Consider the following 15,073-nt stretch of genomic DNA (forward strand, 5'->3'; position numbering starts at 1 on the left):
CGACTTAAGGAATAGCCCCGCTCATGCACACAGAAATGTTCTCCGGAGGCGGGCATACCGGTCCTTCTAACTCGTGACGTCACTCTGGAGGGCGCCTCCCTTTGTGCAGGGTTCTGTGCATACGAATTTTAGAAGAAAATAGCTCGCACTTCTATAGCTGTATCCGAATATAGGTAGCTGAACATTCGCGACATCCCTGGGGGACAATTTAGATAATTCATAGCGTTGACCCTTCTCACTTCAAGTTTGGGGTGATAATTAGAAAAAGAAAGAGGACAGGGGCATCGCAATTCACATATGCATAATTGAACGGCTTATCTAAACGTTATGCTACCGCAGAGGCAATATTCGTTCTTCTTGGCTAAGATTATGATGAAAATCAAGAATCTCTAGATTTACAGCGCTAAACACTGGTGTTGACGAGTTAGTGCAAATTTAATTCACATATCGTACACATATATGATAGTGTTTCGAAAGTGATTAGAAGGTGTGGAAGAGGGCTTTGAGAGTGATTGAAATAGATTTTATTGCGATAGCAAATATATGGACAGTCTCGGCTGATTTTTGCCGTCGCCGCCGTCATGCACCGTATATATATATATATATATATATATATATATATCTATATATATATATATATATATATATATATATATATATATATATATATATATATATATATATATAAGCCACAAAGAAAAATAATTCAGAAAAACTTTCCGACGCGCGGTATCGCACGGGCGACCTCTCGCTTTGCAGCGCGCGGCGCTAGACGGTTAGGCCACCAACAGTAGCGTCTTTCAGCCTGCTAAAGGCGAGCTATTTATATACACAATTCACTTCAGCATGCTTTCTTACTCACCACATAAATGGCGCGATGTGCGCGCATGGCGCGCTTTAAAGATCGTCGCCCCGCTCCTGCGATCGCCGTTGCTCTTCGCCCTACAGGGCGTGGTCGCCTTCGTGCGCTTATCTCGAGGAAAGAAGGGGGCGGCCGGGGGGGGCGGGAGTCTAGCGGGGGTTGTATGTCTTGTGCTTTCCCCGCGATGTCCGCGCTGAAGTCCGCGCTTGATGCAGCGGCCGCGCTCGCGAAAGGAGCGTGCTGTTTAAACAGAAATAAGTAACAGCTGTGACAGTTAGTTCACGCTCGTCCTGTGTGTACATGTTCGTTCGTATCGTGCGCCTTGCTTTATGTTTGAGCAGTGCGCTTCAAGTGTCGAGCTCTGACGCATGATAGTTCGCGCTCGTGGTGTGTGCGTTCTTTTCGTGCGTACTTTGGGCTCGAGCAGTGCGCTGGCACTTTCGAGCTGCTTTCCGTTCTTCGCGTTACATTCAAATTTATTGCTATCACATTCATTGCTTCGCCGTTACGGCGAAACTGTGACTTTTTTGTCTAGTTCGCATATTGAGAAGCCTTGTAGTTTTTGGAAACTGCCAATGTTTTTCAGTTGATATCCACCACCAAGGGGAACAGTTAGTTTCGTTTTCATGAAAGAAAGCACACAAAGAGCACATTTCAAGTTTAATTGTTTCTATGGTTTAACCTCATTGCTGCAATTTATACGATAAAGCATAGGCATGCCCTACCTGCGTTACCACCTGGCTATGGTACATTCTTTTATTCTACTTGATTTCGTACAGGCTAAACACTTCAAACGCAAACAAATGGGCGGTAAAATTTAGATACATATCATGCTGCCATTTTTTTGCCTTACAAGTCGAACGGATTATTAATTAGGTAGCATTGAGAAGACACGAGAGCATCGGCGTTCGTATTGCAAGGCATATTTACAATAGTACTTATTACACTAAAAGTATCTACATTGTTATAATTATTTATAACAATAGTATTAGTGTTATTATTATTATTATTATTATTATTATTATTATTATTATTATTATTATTATTATTATTATTATTATTATTATTGTGATTATTATTATTACTTAGAAAGCAATTGATGCTGTGCGTAGAAAGTGTAGATAACACTCTCTGTTCATTTCTTGCCGGCTTTGCTATTCACAGTTTTTTTTTTTTTTTTTTTTTTAACATGAAGTTTTATGTATGGGACGGTTCTTGCGTTCAACTGCCCTTCGCTATTGCCTCTTATTTTGAGGCTGTGGCTCGGTCAAGCTGTCTATTGCACCTTTTTCTGCAGCCCCCTTGTCAATGTATTTTCTTGAGGTAGAAATGAAATTATTATTATTATTATTATTATTATTATTATTATTATTATTATTATTATTATTATTATTATTATTATTATTATTATTATTATTATTATTATTATTATTATTGAAAAGTACGGCAACTCAAATATCGGAAGTGTGCTTTCAACGCGCTACAAGCTTCAATATTTAGTTGGCCTAAACAGTTGGCATGTCATAAAGACAATGCCGAAGGTTGCCACGTGGTTGCGACGATGAGGAAGGAAGCACTCGGGCTGTTGAAGCCAAAGGTTTTTATTAGGCGAATTTGTGCACAGGAAATGAAGTCACGGAACGAGCAATAGAAGCGGTACACTGTTGGCGGCATTCACAGTCGTCGGCGGTCGGTAATCTGGTCTCCGGTAAGGTGCCTCGGCATTTATGCATGTGGCATTAAAGGTTCCAGCCTTATCGTCGGTGGCCGCGTCACTTACAGAATGAACTCCACTGCTCGCTTGGCGCGCTCAAGCTTATCTGAACCATTTAAAATACTCGGGAATGTTCGGCATTCCGGCGCGCCGTGCGCAACACAGTGGTTACATGTGTAGCACGCCAGTTATACGAATATAATAATAAAAAAATAAACGTGCCTAGCAGTATATTGAAAAGGGATCACTCTCATGTTCTATAACGTCTGCAGCGCGCCGCTTTAATGCCGATGACTGTGGCAGTGGCGCACTGCCAACCCTATGAGCGATGAGCCAGTAGGTGCACTATGCCTAAGGGCAGGCTTTCGAAATGCTGCTAACAACGAAAGCACCATCCACGCAATTAAAGTGCCAAATTCACTGTTAAAATCTAGTACGCTCAAGGTGTTTACTGTAAACCTGGTTCAGTTACTGCACCGCTATTGGCGAATAATGGCGCGCCCCCACGAGCGTGCACGCTTGTCATGATGCCGCGAACAAATTCAGCGTATTTGCATTGCGCGGAATGATTGCGGTGAAAACCACGAGCTCGCGAGAACAGCGATTTTTGAGTGCCAGAGATTTATTCTGAAGATCTGCGCGCCCCAGTATCGAAAAAAAGAAAGAGTTTAGAACGATATCGGAGGCTGGGCTCTCGAATGTGCGGAAACTGACAGAAATACCGCCTGAACCATGGCATCTGCAGCGCTTTTCTTCAGAGGATTGTCGATGAACGACTGCCACAAAAAAAAAAATGCACGCGATACTTCAACGTCTATGATAGATTGAAACACTCACCCCAAAATAGTGTCAGAGAACCAGCTTTGAACAAAAAAAAACTTTAGCTTTCAATTTACTAATGTTTAATAGTAAACCACTAATTGAGAGGAGGCGAGTAAAAAAAGAAGTTTGATATACATACCTTGTTAACCATTGTTGTCACACCGACAGACAATGTAGCCAAGGAAGGCATTGGGGACATTGCAAGGGGCTTCCTTGGCTTCAATGTATATTGCGCTCATTAGGTGGTGTCTAACGAAAAAGTCACAGTTTAACCGCAAGGGCGAAGCAATGAACGCGATAGCAAGAAATTTAAATGACACCCGAAGAACCAGAAGCAGCTCGATACTTGCAGCGTGCCGCTGAAGCACAAAGAAGGACGCCCTAAAAGAACGCACAGGCATGCACAGGGCAAGCGTCACAGTCACATTTCTTACGCCTATGTGCTTGAGCAACACGCTGCAAGTGTCGACAATGGAGAATCAGACGCTTGCTTGCACGATTGCTTGCTTGATCCTTAATTCTTGGCTCTTACCCACTACGGGGGATTGGCCATGAAACCGGCGGTTAATATAAGTGGGGAACTTTGGAATTTAGACGCTCTTAAGTATTTCTTCTTCTTTTAAACTGCGGCGTGTGGAGTGACCCTCTGCGTCTGCTACCACAGGGTCTGATGCAAGGTGCTTCACAAAACGCGCATCAAGGCACCCTAGGTGCTTCTGGTGTTCTTTGTCTCTTTTTTTTTTCATCCACATCCTGAGTGGGTACAGAAAATGGCCACTTTGTCGTGCGCGTCTGAAGGGCACTATTCGAAATGAAAGAATGTTACGAGTGCTGCGTCTGCAAATGTCGACAATGGAGAATCAGACGCTCTTAGATATTTCTTTTTCTTTTAAACTGTGGCGCGTGGAGTTACCCCCCGCGCCCCCAGCCACACGGGGGCGTCTGATGCAAGGTGTTCCCGGTGTTTTCTTTTTTTTCCTTCCACATCACGAGTGGGTACAGAAAAGGGCCACTTTGTCGTGCGCGACTCAAGGGCACTGTTCAAATTGAAAGAAAATTGGGAGCGTTGCGTGACAGAAAACACGCTCACGCTCCTCCGAGGTTTGCTTACCATCAGCGGTACATCGTGTATATACATAGCTCGCGGTTATTTCGCCGGCGCATACATGGCGTGTGGCTGAGTCGTCTTATGCAGCGCGCTGGGGAGCGAGGGTTTGCTGGTTCGAATCCGCGGCCGGGTATTTGGGAATTTTTTCTGCTGCTTTATTTTCCTTTGTGCCTTATATATATATATATATATATATATATATATATATATATATATATATATATATATATATATATATATCCGGGACATTACAGCAACGACAGACGGCGACGGCAAAAATCAGCCGGGAGTGTCCATATAATTGCTATCGCAATAAAAAACCGAGCCCTTCATTCATTACCACTTCATTCTTTTTTTTCCTGTACATTGGTTAGGTATTAGATATCCGTTAATCTGCTCAGCACCTGTTGCTTCTTCGCATCATGCAACAATTTGAGGAGACTCACTTATGGTTCCTTTTAATGCCTTTCTCACTACGCAGTACACGGAAGGAGCAAGTTTCAACATCGCATTCATTGTGTACCTCGAAGATAGGGTATGTTAAAATATACCGCAAAAAATGCGCATGTTTGTTTTTTCCAGCTTGAACTCAACAGTTTCGATGACCCTCTTTCTTAAAACAGTGATCACACTGATATTCGGCGGTGTAGCACCTTTCGGAATAATATTATTTATTGATATTCTAATACTTTTTGTGAGCCTGCATTAATCACTTTTTAAGCTTTTCCTAGGAATTTCGTGAAATCAAATTCTAAGAATGTGTGCATTCTGTGTATTACAATGGACCAGTTGAGTTTACAGGGAGGCTGTTAATGGCACACGTCATTGATTTTTGCAACAAATCCGTAGCGCTGCCTATGGTGTAGGAGTCTATTTTGAACTAGGGAAGTGTTAAATCCCTGAAAAAGGTAGAGTAGCGCCAATTGCTTCCATTCGCCTCTGCCTCCTAGCCTAGCAGCTGCAGCAGCGCCCCTACGGTGTCTACCAGGAACCTGCGGATTTTTTCCGCTTTACTGAAAACATCTTCCGTCTGTTGTGCCAGTTTTTGCTACCGCTGCCACAGAAGATCGGGATAGCTAAGCATGCAGAACCACCATGCAAATAGCCTCAAGCGCGGTCGAGCACACACAGTGCACCGACAAAGCAAACCACCCTCGCAAGCAGGCAAACGAGATAGCGCTTACAGGACCTCCTTGAAAGTCAGTGCGTCACACTTAAAAACTGACAATTTCTTTGCGCCGCTAAGTTTGCAGTGGCGCTGCCATCACGAGCGAGCCTGTTCGTTTACTTATTGATTGTGTAGCGCACATTTTCACACTCTCTGACACCACGAAAATACGCCACTTGCTTCTGTATACATTAAACTGTCGTGCCTATCATTCTTTTTCGCATTCTCTATTTCGCGGGTCTTCGACACTGCGCCGCTTAGAACCGCAGCGTCCTCAAGCGCTGTAGCCGTAGAATTGCACAAGCCCCTCCTACCGCTCAAGAGCCATGTTTCGCGAGCTTGGCGCCTCAAATAACTTCATTTACATTCTGCAAATCACACGAGAGAAGAGGAGGAGCCTGCACACTGACACGAACAGCGCTCATTTAGTTTCTTTCAGGGCGGAGGAGGAGGAGGAGAAGTGAACTTTATTGACAATAAATGGGAATCGAAATGGGAGAGCCAGGCTGGACGGGGGGCTAGATTGGGACCCAGGGGGCAGCAACACTAGCACAGCAGTCCGTCAGCCTGGTCTGTATGTGCCAGTTTGTGCTCCTTAAGGACCTCTCCCAGGCTTCTGGAGAGGGAGGTGGCTGCAGAAGCTCCTCGGAGGGCGGGTTGTTGGGCTTTTTATTTCTTCCAGAGACTTAATTAGAGTGTAACCCTTGGCGCCCTCTAGGTAGTGGCAGAAGAAACTAGCGCATTAAAAAAAACATCAGAGGACTAACTAAATAAATAAAACAAGATAATTGTTCTTGGCTGGGCTGGTTTTGAACACTGGGCTGCGCATTCATGCATGCAGCAAGTTACCATATCTGAAGCATGTCAATGCGTGGTAACCGAGGTGCAAAACAAATACAGAAATGAACATTTTTGTTAAGGTTTCGGGGACCTTCATGGCGGCACAATACAAGTAAAAAATTACACCATCTCCCACTAAAGGGAAACTTGTGGGGATGCGAAGCAGCGTATTGGTCGACTTGTCCAAGAGACAAAAAACTCAGTTTGTGTTTTTATCTCTTTTTATTCTATTTAGATTTTTATATTTTTTCTATATATCTCTCTCTTTGTGTCTATCAGTCCCCAATCCCCTTCCCCACGCAGAGTTGCAAGTCAGCGAATTTACACACGCCGCCTAACTTCTCTGCTTTTCAATAAAGAGCTCTCTCTCTCATGGGTCGACTTAAAGTTCCGTTCTTCACGGGCACCTTGCCCGATGTTAACGCGTCCTTGCCAGTGGAGCACATCATGAATTTACTTTAGTTGCTGTTGCTGGTACTCGTCCCGAACTCTTGTTGGAGCACGCCACGCGGGTTCATCGCGCGTCTGCAGAACCTCGTTCGCCAACGCCACCACGTGATTGCTGACAGAGTGTAAGGGGGCGAGGCCGTAGCGTCTTACCCAGCCCCTTACACAGACTCGAAAGCGCTAGCGCGTGCCAGCGCGTTCTGACTAGGATACAACGCGTTAGTTCACCGCGCGTCTGCAGAATCTTGTTGCCCGACGCCATCACATGAAGTGTAAGCGGGAGAGGCCACAGCGTCTTACCCAACCCCTTACACAGGCCCGAACGCGCTAGCGCGTGCCAGCACACATGGTTGTGTCTGCGTTACGCCAAGCTAGGACAGCATACGGCAGCCCGGGCCCCTGAAGTGCTCTGCACGTATCATCATCAAGGCGGTTGAAAAACAAGAGGAAGAAGACTTCTCCTTGGCGCGAGCGCACGCCAAGATGGCTACCCTAGGTGGTAGAAGGCGGACGGTCGCCAATGCAACTACGGACACAGCCCAGCGCAAAAGCTGCTTCGCCTCTAAAAAAGAGAGCGGATTCTGCTCATTTGGGAACCAGCTCACGAGGGACTAAGAGGAAACGAGGGGGCTCATTCGGTCGCCCGAGGTATCACTTACCAGTCTACCCCCGGAACCTCCAAGAGAGGATGTGTACTCATACCAATAAATCACAGCCCACCCACTACAGAATAAATTGACAAATATACCCGGGAGCGGAGAGATCGCTTAGTAATAAATAGGAGGCTACGTGGCGAAAATTACAGACGGGGGGGTCTTTACAAACATCGCAATATACAGCAAGGGCATACAGAAGTATCCAGTGCAATTTTTTATGAGGCAGCAAATTTGGTTCACATGGTGTGGAGATATCCAACTCAGCACGATAGTTCGTAAACTCTAGAATCCTGAGGGAACCTGCTCCGCAGTCCAGGCCCCCAACCTTCAGCAGGAGATCATCAGTCAAGCTCTGGCTGCTGCCGTGTCTCAATGGATTCCGGGCGACCACTAGGGGCAACGGGCGAAGTGGATTTTCTCATGACTCCAATGACTGCTACTCTAATAACGCTTCTTTCGCTCTCTTCCTCTGTATACCGGAGGGGGAGTCATCGTTTATAATGAAGACTGAAGTGATGTACATTCATAGTTCAATTCTAAGAAGATATACGAGGTAGCTCATGCGAGAAAAACAGCATCATCAAGCTCAAAGTTTCTTTTCCTTACGAGATGTTATGGTCGCTTTTATCTACGTGCACATTTCTATGTGGACGTAGCGAGATAACTGTGTGTACGACCGTTCTTACCTTTATCCCTCATATGAGATAAATCACTTAGTTTTCGTAGTGGTTCTGTATTTAAAAATTAGGGCCCCATGCTCCGAAGTCGACTGTTTCATCCAATGGGCTAAAAAATCAAGCTATAATAGTATACGTCCGCCTAAATTATAAAAGTGCGCCGTACAGGCGTTACAAAAGAAACATTGGAGGACAACACTTTCTGCAAAGGCTGTGCTCAAACATTTCGTTAGGGATACGGTTCATCTCCAGGACGAGATGGAAATCTGTCACGAAGGAATGTACACATCAACACAAATATCTACTGTACGAAAATTTCATGCAATCACGCGTTGACGCCGTCCCTGCAAGTGCGTTCCATGGAGTCGATCCAGACTTTTACGATCGCTATAAAAACGACGAAAGACAACGCGCCTATGCAGCCAGACGACAACGTTTTTTGGAAAGTCGTGATTACACAGGTTCCCAAGAAAACTCTAAATTTCTAGTCCCCCTGGTGTAGTCGCCCTGCAGTGCCGCCTCTAGGCAAAACAGGGATATGTACGAATAAATTATAAAGGACCACCTATGCCACCACAAAAGCAGAATTTACATGAAAATTTTAACAGAGAAAGTGTATATGGCTAGGAGTAGGTGCATTTTTCCAGTCTGTGGGCAAGTGGTAAATTTTTTCAGGCTATGAAATCGCGGTGGTGATCCACGCTGGACGCGCTCTGCCTAGACACGTGTGCACCTCGGCGAAATTGCAAAGAATCAACGATATGACAAAGAAATGCCCTGGAGTCTTCTTATTTCGAAAAATTTCTTCCAATCAATGCCTTTTTGCTTAGACATACTGCCGATTTAATGGTTTTCGGTGTAAGTTTTGCTCTTTTAGACTGGCTTTACCCCAATATGTGCTGGAGTGAAGCCTGCTGATGAAGAAAAAAGTCGGCGCTGCGGGCGGCAAACACCAATGAAGATCCCGCACGAAACACCATGAGCATTCGGGAAGCAAGACAAGAGAACGCATGTCGCAAACCTCAGAATTCGGCCTCTTAGGCGGGCTTGGAGACCAAACATCGGTATGTGAAACTCTATGGAGTCTTCAGCGTCGATGTGTCGCAGTGAACTCTCTGCACAGTAGCTTGAACGTTTATGGGCACGTTCAGAATCTGTTCGTTTCTCTGTCGCGTGCCAAGCAGCTTTGCCCGTCATCCACCATCACAGATTGGAATCGCTCATACTTTCTCCATTCTTGCCCTGTCATCTTTCATCACATATAAAATGAACTGACTCTGGTCCCATCATGACGCGTTTTCAAGCCTCTCTATAAGTCTGCTTCTTTACTTTTTGTTGACCGAGAACGAGCTTTGCACTATCAGGTATGGTACATTAAATGATTCTTAGCTTCGAAATCTTTTTTAAGCACCGTGCGCATCTTTTCTCTGTGGTCATAATTGAATCAAGAATTGCATTTCTTTTTCTGAATGCTTAACAGTTCCTTTCCTATTTTTTGCAGATGATCGAAAAGTGTATCGCCATAATTCAGGCGCCCCCACCCAGTAGAATTCAATCGAGAATGATCGTCACTAGGTTTTGGTGCAGACGTACGCCGTCAAAATAAGTAAAGCTTCCTCAGGTTCACTCAGAAGTACGTTTGTCTGCTTTGAGCTAACCCTGCTCAGACTGCCCTTACAGCACTTACAGCACTTACATTTTGAGATCGTACTGAAAAGCACCGACATTTTAAGTGTCTACTCCAAAGAACCGATATTCCGCTCCGTTGGGCTCACTCAAACTTTAACTTACGAAAAGTTTACTGAAGGGGAGCCACACAATGTTCCCATCATTCAGCTTACTCTAACAATTGCATTTTGACATGAAAATAACTTGCTCAGTTGGGCTTGGTCCCACACGAATTTTTAAAATGTCTTCCCAGTCAAACACGCTCAGGCACAAGATCATGAAATGATTACTGACCTGGACTCACTCACACTTACATGTCAGCTTAAATCTCGGGCAATAAGGGAGTCTATGTTGGCTTGTTAATTGCAGGTCATATTTTAAATTTCGTTCTCTCGTGGGAAATAATATGGATACACAGAAATGAACCGTGCGACGATAGACGGCACTGCATTGCGACATACATTGTTGCAGCGCCGCGTGTCGTCGTACGTTTCTTCTTATGCGTCCATGCTATTTGCTGCGCTACAAGAAAGTTCAAAAAAATAGTTTGGGTCAGTCGACTTATGAGTAGGTTCGTCGACCTACACTGGAAGATGAGGGTTTTCAAACAACACTTTATAGAAGAGCATGTGAAGAGAACATGCTTGTACGCAAGCTACTTGATTTAAGCTGAACTATTGAGTGTCCAATTGAAAGCAGCAAAATGTAGACAATGACAACTATTTGTGTGGAACACATATTGATTGTGCACCGAAATCGTAAACAATGAAAACGGATCAGCCATAAACTACGATACACAGCTCATCTAACTTTCTAGAGAAGAAAGTTTCCATAGGTGTAAAATGAGAATCAAATATTTCATAGGTACGGATGCTAGCACGATTTAATCGCAACAAACTACATGTGCATTTTCTGATTGCATTTGATCTGGAAGAAAAGAAAGCGTCAGAGTTCCTACGTTCTGTGTATGCTGACGCTTCTTGGGCTGCATGTATGCTTAACCTCTTGAAGCGTGTTCGTACCGCGAAATGGTGCGCCGTGTAATGGGGACACTGTTTATGTGGAATTTTATCACGATACCTTTTAGAGGGACCCTACTGGGTAAATTTCTACATCGTTGTGATGTACCATAGAAAATTCTTAGTGAGTGAGGCAGGTTTGTTAGGTATCCTGCAAATTAATGGGCTGGGCTAAGGCCACACCGGGGCAGTAGAAAGGCCCTGTCGCGGTAGCTTCCCGCGTGGCTGGACACCCAAAGTTGGTTCTGGAGATCTGAGCTACTCAGTGCAGCTCTCCACCTTGCCCCTCGTTCATCTAGGGGAGAGTGGAAAACCCTCTTGGAAAATATTGTATTGTACAATAAGCAAGCTCAATAAATTTCCTTAGTTTTGTTATTCTCTGGTTTACCTGTGTAACACTTCGGCCGATGCACCTCCCATCGTATGACGAAGACGGTGCGCACAGGGTCATCTTTTTGCAGCTAAAAAATTTGTGGGGATAGATGTTGATATATTTGGTATTCTTACTCTCTTCTTTCCTAAGGACAATGTACAGTCTGAAACTTGTATCACCTCACGCCTACTGCTTGTAACACTTGTGTAGTTCTGCAGCACGTGCTTCCCTAAATTTTTGTGTACGTTCTACCGCCCAGCATTGTTTGCTCTACTGCACCCACTGGCATACTAACCATCCATCAAAGTAGGTTTGTGTGCTTTGCCCCGATGAATGCTGGTCCGACAGTTAAAATATGATAGAGTATATTTATTTATAATCGAAGAACTATTCTCAGTGTGGCATTTGATTTGACAGGTCCAAGCACTAACAGCACCTCGTGTGGTAGGTGATCTCCATTGAGTTACTTCTCAGCAAACTAACTCTTGGTCACCACAGTGACATCTCATTGGACAAACGTTTGGTTCTTATCTTGACACCTTACCAGAGCACCTGTTTGTACACAGTAACCGCACCACGCAAGCAGCTAGCCCGCACAGCAATACCTCACCACACGAAGAGTTAGTCTACTGAGATATTTATTGAGGATGCTGCATTTTTATGTATTTCACATGAACTTTTAATCCCCAATAATTACCTTCGGCTGTATTGCCCCCAAAATAAATATTTCTTATGTTTTTTTTTCTCGTGGCGACCAAGAAATGGCATGGAAAGAAGCAAAAACGTGTAAAAAAATATTTCATGTGTCTCAGTCTTTCCGGTGAAACAGCGACACGCGCCAAAGGAAGGCATTAGAGCCAAAGGAAATCTTTCATTTTTCACAGACATACGAGTACAAGGTTCTGCATTCCTCTGGTGAATAAACAGTTAAATCTCCAGTGCAAGACAAACTGCATCGTCACATCCCGTTGTGCCCATTTTCTTTTAGAGGATGCTTAAGACTAACAGCAAGATGGTACGCCAACACACGCAATGATCAACGTGTTGCGCTGAATGGAAGGCTCGTAACAAGCACAAGACTGCTGCAAATAAGGACATGTGTTAGAGAGCAGTAAAGATGCATACATATAACAAATATGCCCAAGCTGAAATTAAGGCTTACCATTTAAATATCGCATGCAAATATTTTCGCTCTAGTGTTATACATCAGAGACATAATTCGGGAGAAGTAGCGCATAAGCCCAAGTGCAGCCGCCAAAGCCATGGCGCGAGCCGCTGCCGACAAAAGCGTTTTCTTTTTGTGAGCGGCGTGGTATATTTCAAACCAACTGACCGGTCGCCACCGCCGCCGGCCTCAGACATCTTGTCAGCGGCAGTGCAGCGAGTAGCAGCGATGCCATCGCCGGCACCTCAAACCTACAGACTGGCTAATGCAACGACGGCTGCAAATTTTAGGGGCGAAGCTCCTTAAAGCGGCACCCGTTCGTCCCCGTCGTAGTGCGTAACCAGTCTTAACGCTAGCACGAGATCTTGACCTCCAAAGTGGTGCCGGTGGGAGATTTCTCCTGTGCGTTGTTGAACAATAAAATATTCGCAGCGTGCGCGTTAACTAAAAGCCGATTTCTTCTGTCTCTCATTCCCCATTAGCAGCCATTGGCATGTTCCAGTAGGAAACGTTAGTAGAAGTAGAAGTGTAAGTGTTAGCTAAAAGCCGATTTCTTCTGTCTCTCATTCCCATTAGCAGCCATTGTTTACCTCCAAGGTAATGCCTGGTGAGATTTCTCCTGTGCGTGATTAAACAATAAAAATTTTGTTCAAAACGCCGTTGATTGATGAAATAAACCAATGGAAGACGCCAGATGTCTCTAAAGCAAAACGAAAAGACGCCAGCTGCTTAACAAAAGATGCCAGATGTTTCTCCACTCCAAAGGGTGACTGTGGCGCAGTGGGACTGCTGAACTTTTGCTGCAATACGTATTGCGACAAAGCGGCTGCAGACCACACAAAACCGCAAGGAGCCGCTAGAACTAAGCTTAGGCAAATCCATGTACTCCCCATCATGCTCATTCTGGCTTCAGCGTCACCCGTTGCAGCTCCCATTTACGCGTACAACACATTTTCTTCTAGTATGATATTTATGGCACTACATGAGCCAGCTAATTTTCAGAGTGACAAAGCACACCAGAAGTTGGTTTACGTACTGGAGCCGTCACCATCCCTCACGATGCATTTGGAAGGCAAAATACCAAACACAGTCAAGCCCGCTGCAGGCCACTGACCAACATCTCTAGCCCTCAGCTATGTGCGGCCACCAATGTTGCCGGACTCGAAACAAGCAAGCTACATGGAGGCCGACGGTAATATCTGCCAATTTCCGGGGATTAACGAAGCATAGCTGAAGTACGCCAGCTGTAGCCCCCGCCAGCTGCATTTGTATTGCAGCGGAGTACTCCCTGCATAGCGTCAACCTTCCTAACTCGTTAAGAGGCTGCAGTGTGGGGCTTGGTGTTGACTCCCTGCATAGCGTCAACCTTCATAACTCGTTAAGAGGCTGCAGTGTGGGGCTTGGTGTTGACAGTAAGCAATAAGCCATTTAATGTAAGGCTGCATTTCCCGACGGATATCCGAGAATCGCAACCGTCAGTCAAGAGCATCCGGACGGAAATTACTATTTTGTTAGAACTTGAGGCGCAGAAAGGAAGACCCGAATACTACTGACCCGTGCTATGATGTACAACATTGTTGAGTTGGCACGGTAGCAGGTACGTGAAGTCGATAAATCTGGCAACGAAATTGCGGAAGCATTTGCACCATTTCAGAAAACATACAAGCACTTGTAATGACTGACGGTGCTTCCAGCTGCAAATTATTGTTATTGGCTCACGCTGTCTTTCTGCATGTTGTGCCAATTCTCCATCTTGGCTTGTGAAAGTGCATTTGCAATACACAGTTCTTTTCAATGCACGCCGAAAGGAGCTTTTAAGGGCGCTATATTGACTTGGCTATAACTCATTGGCCTCAGCACAGAAGTCCCTGAAAGCGTTGTAGCGTTTCTTGTGGACAACCTGTCATTAAGAGGCACTTTTGGTAGTTCATCAACCTATTTGCACTTGGTTCGTTCATTTCCTTATGTTTATAGCATTTCTTTCATATTATCTTTTATTCCCGAGACAACCATTTTTCTCACCACAGTGTAGCCAGCTGGTCTCAAGACTTGCTAACCTCCGTGTTTTTCCGCCTATTTCTTGCTCCTCTTTTTTTACAGGGAATTATTTTTTATACAGATATTGAGACAAGTTGTTAGAACCGTGCGACGCACTCAACTGACCACTTTCAAAATCGTATACAAACTTTCAATGTTTTTATACCATCATGTTGTTTGAGCCGAGTGCTCGGAGCATAATTATGTCACTCATGTATATCGAGTATTGGGAGGCTCTCTGACCTTCTTGCTGGAGGCTCTGCCAAAAGTTCACAGCGTACTCCGGTCACCTAACTCGTCGAATGACTCGTAAAAGAGCCAAACATTCTACTTGGCTGTCTTTGATCTCTAGTACACTTCAGGAAGCAGCAAACTAAGTTGTAAAGTGCTAGAAAGCTGTCGAATGAGATCAATGGAAAGGTGTACTATATTATCCTTCGAATTAAACTGCCGGATCGGAGAGCAATGGACAGCCTAGCTGTTCTAAAACTTGTCTTAGACCAGCCTAAAGTTAGCT

General features: G+C 44.7%; 1 protein-coding gene across 2 annotated transcripts in view; it reads left to right on the forward strand.

Annotated features, from left to right (window-relative positions):
• The window catches only part of LOC119402798 (uncharacterized), a 37,375-nt gene extending 27,457 nt beyond the window's left edge, over positions 1 to 9,918 (forward strand). For both annotated transcript variants that reach the window (XM_037669866.1, XM_037669867.1), the window contains exons 3-4: positions 4,988 to 5,041; positions 9,796 to 9,918. In XM_037669866.1, the coding sequence (XP_037525794.1) occupies positions 4,988 to 5,041; positions 9,796 to 9,900 (159 nt within the window). In that variant the 3' untranslated portion in view covers positions 9,901 to 9,918. The remainder of the gene's footprint in view (positions 1 to 4,987; positions 5,042 to 9,795) is intronic.
• Positions 9,919 to 15,073: the final 5,155 nt, after the last annotated feature.

This window comes from Rhipicephalus sanguineus, chromosome 8 (genome assembly GCF_013339695.2).
Source record: "Rhipicephalus sanguineus isolate Rsan-2018 chromosome 8, BIME_Rsan_1.4, whole genome shotgun sequence".
In the NCBI taxonomy this organism is placed as follows: domain Eukaryota; kingdom Metazoa; phylum Arthropoda; class Arachnida; order Ixodida; family Ixodidae; genus Rhipicephalus; species Rhipicephalus sanguineus.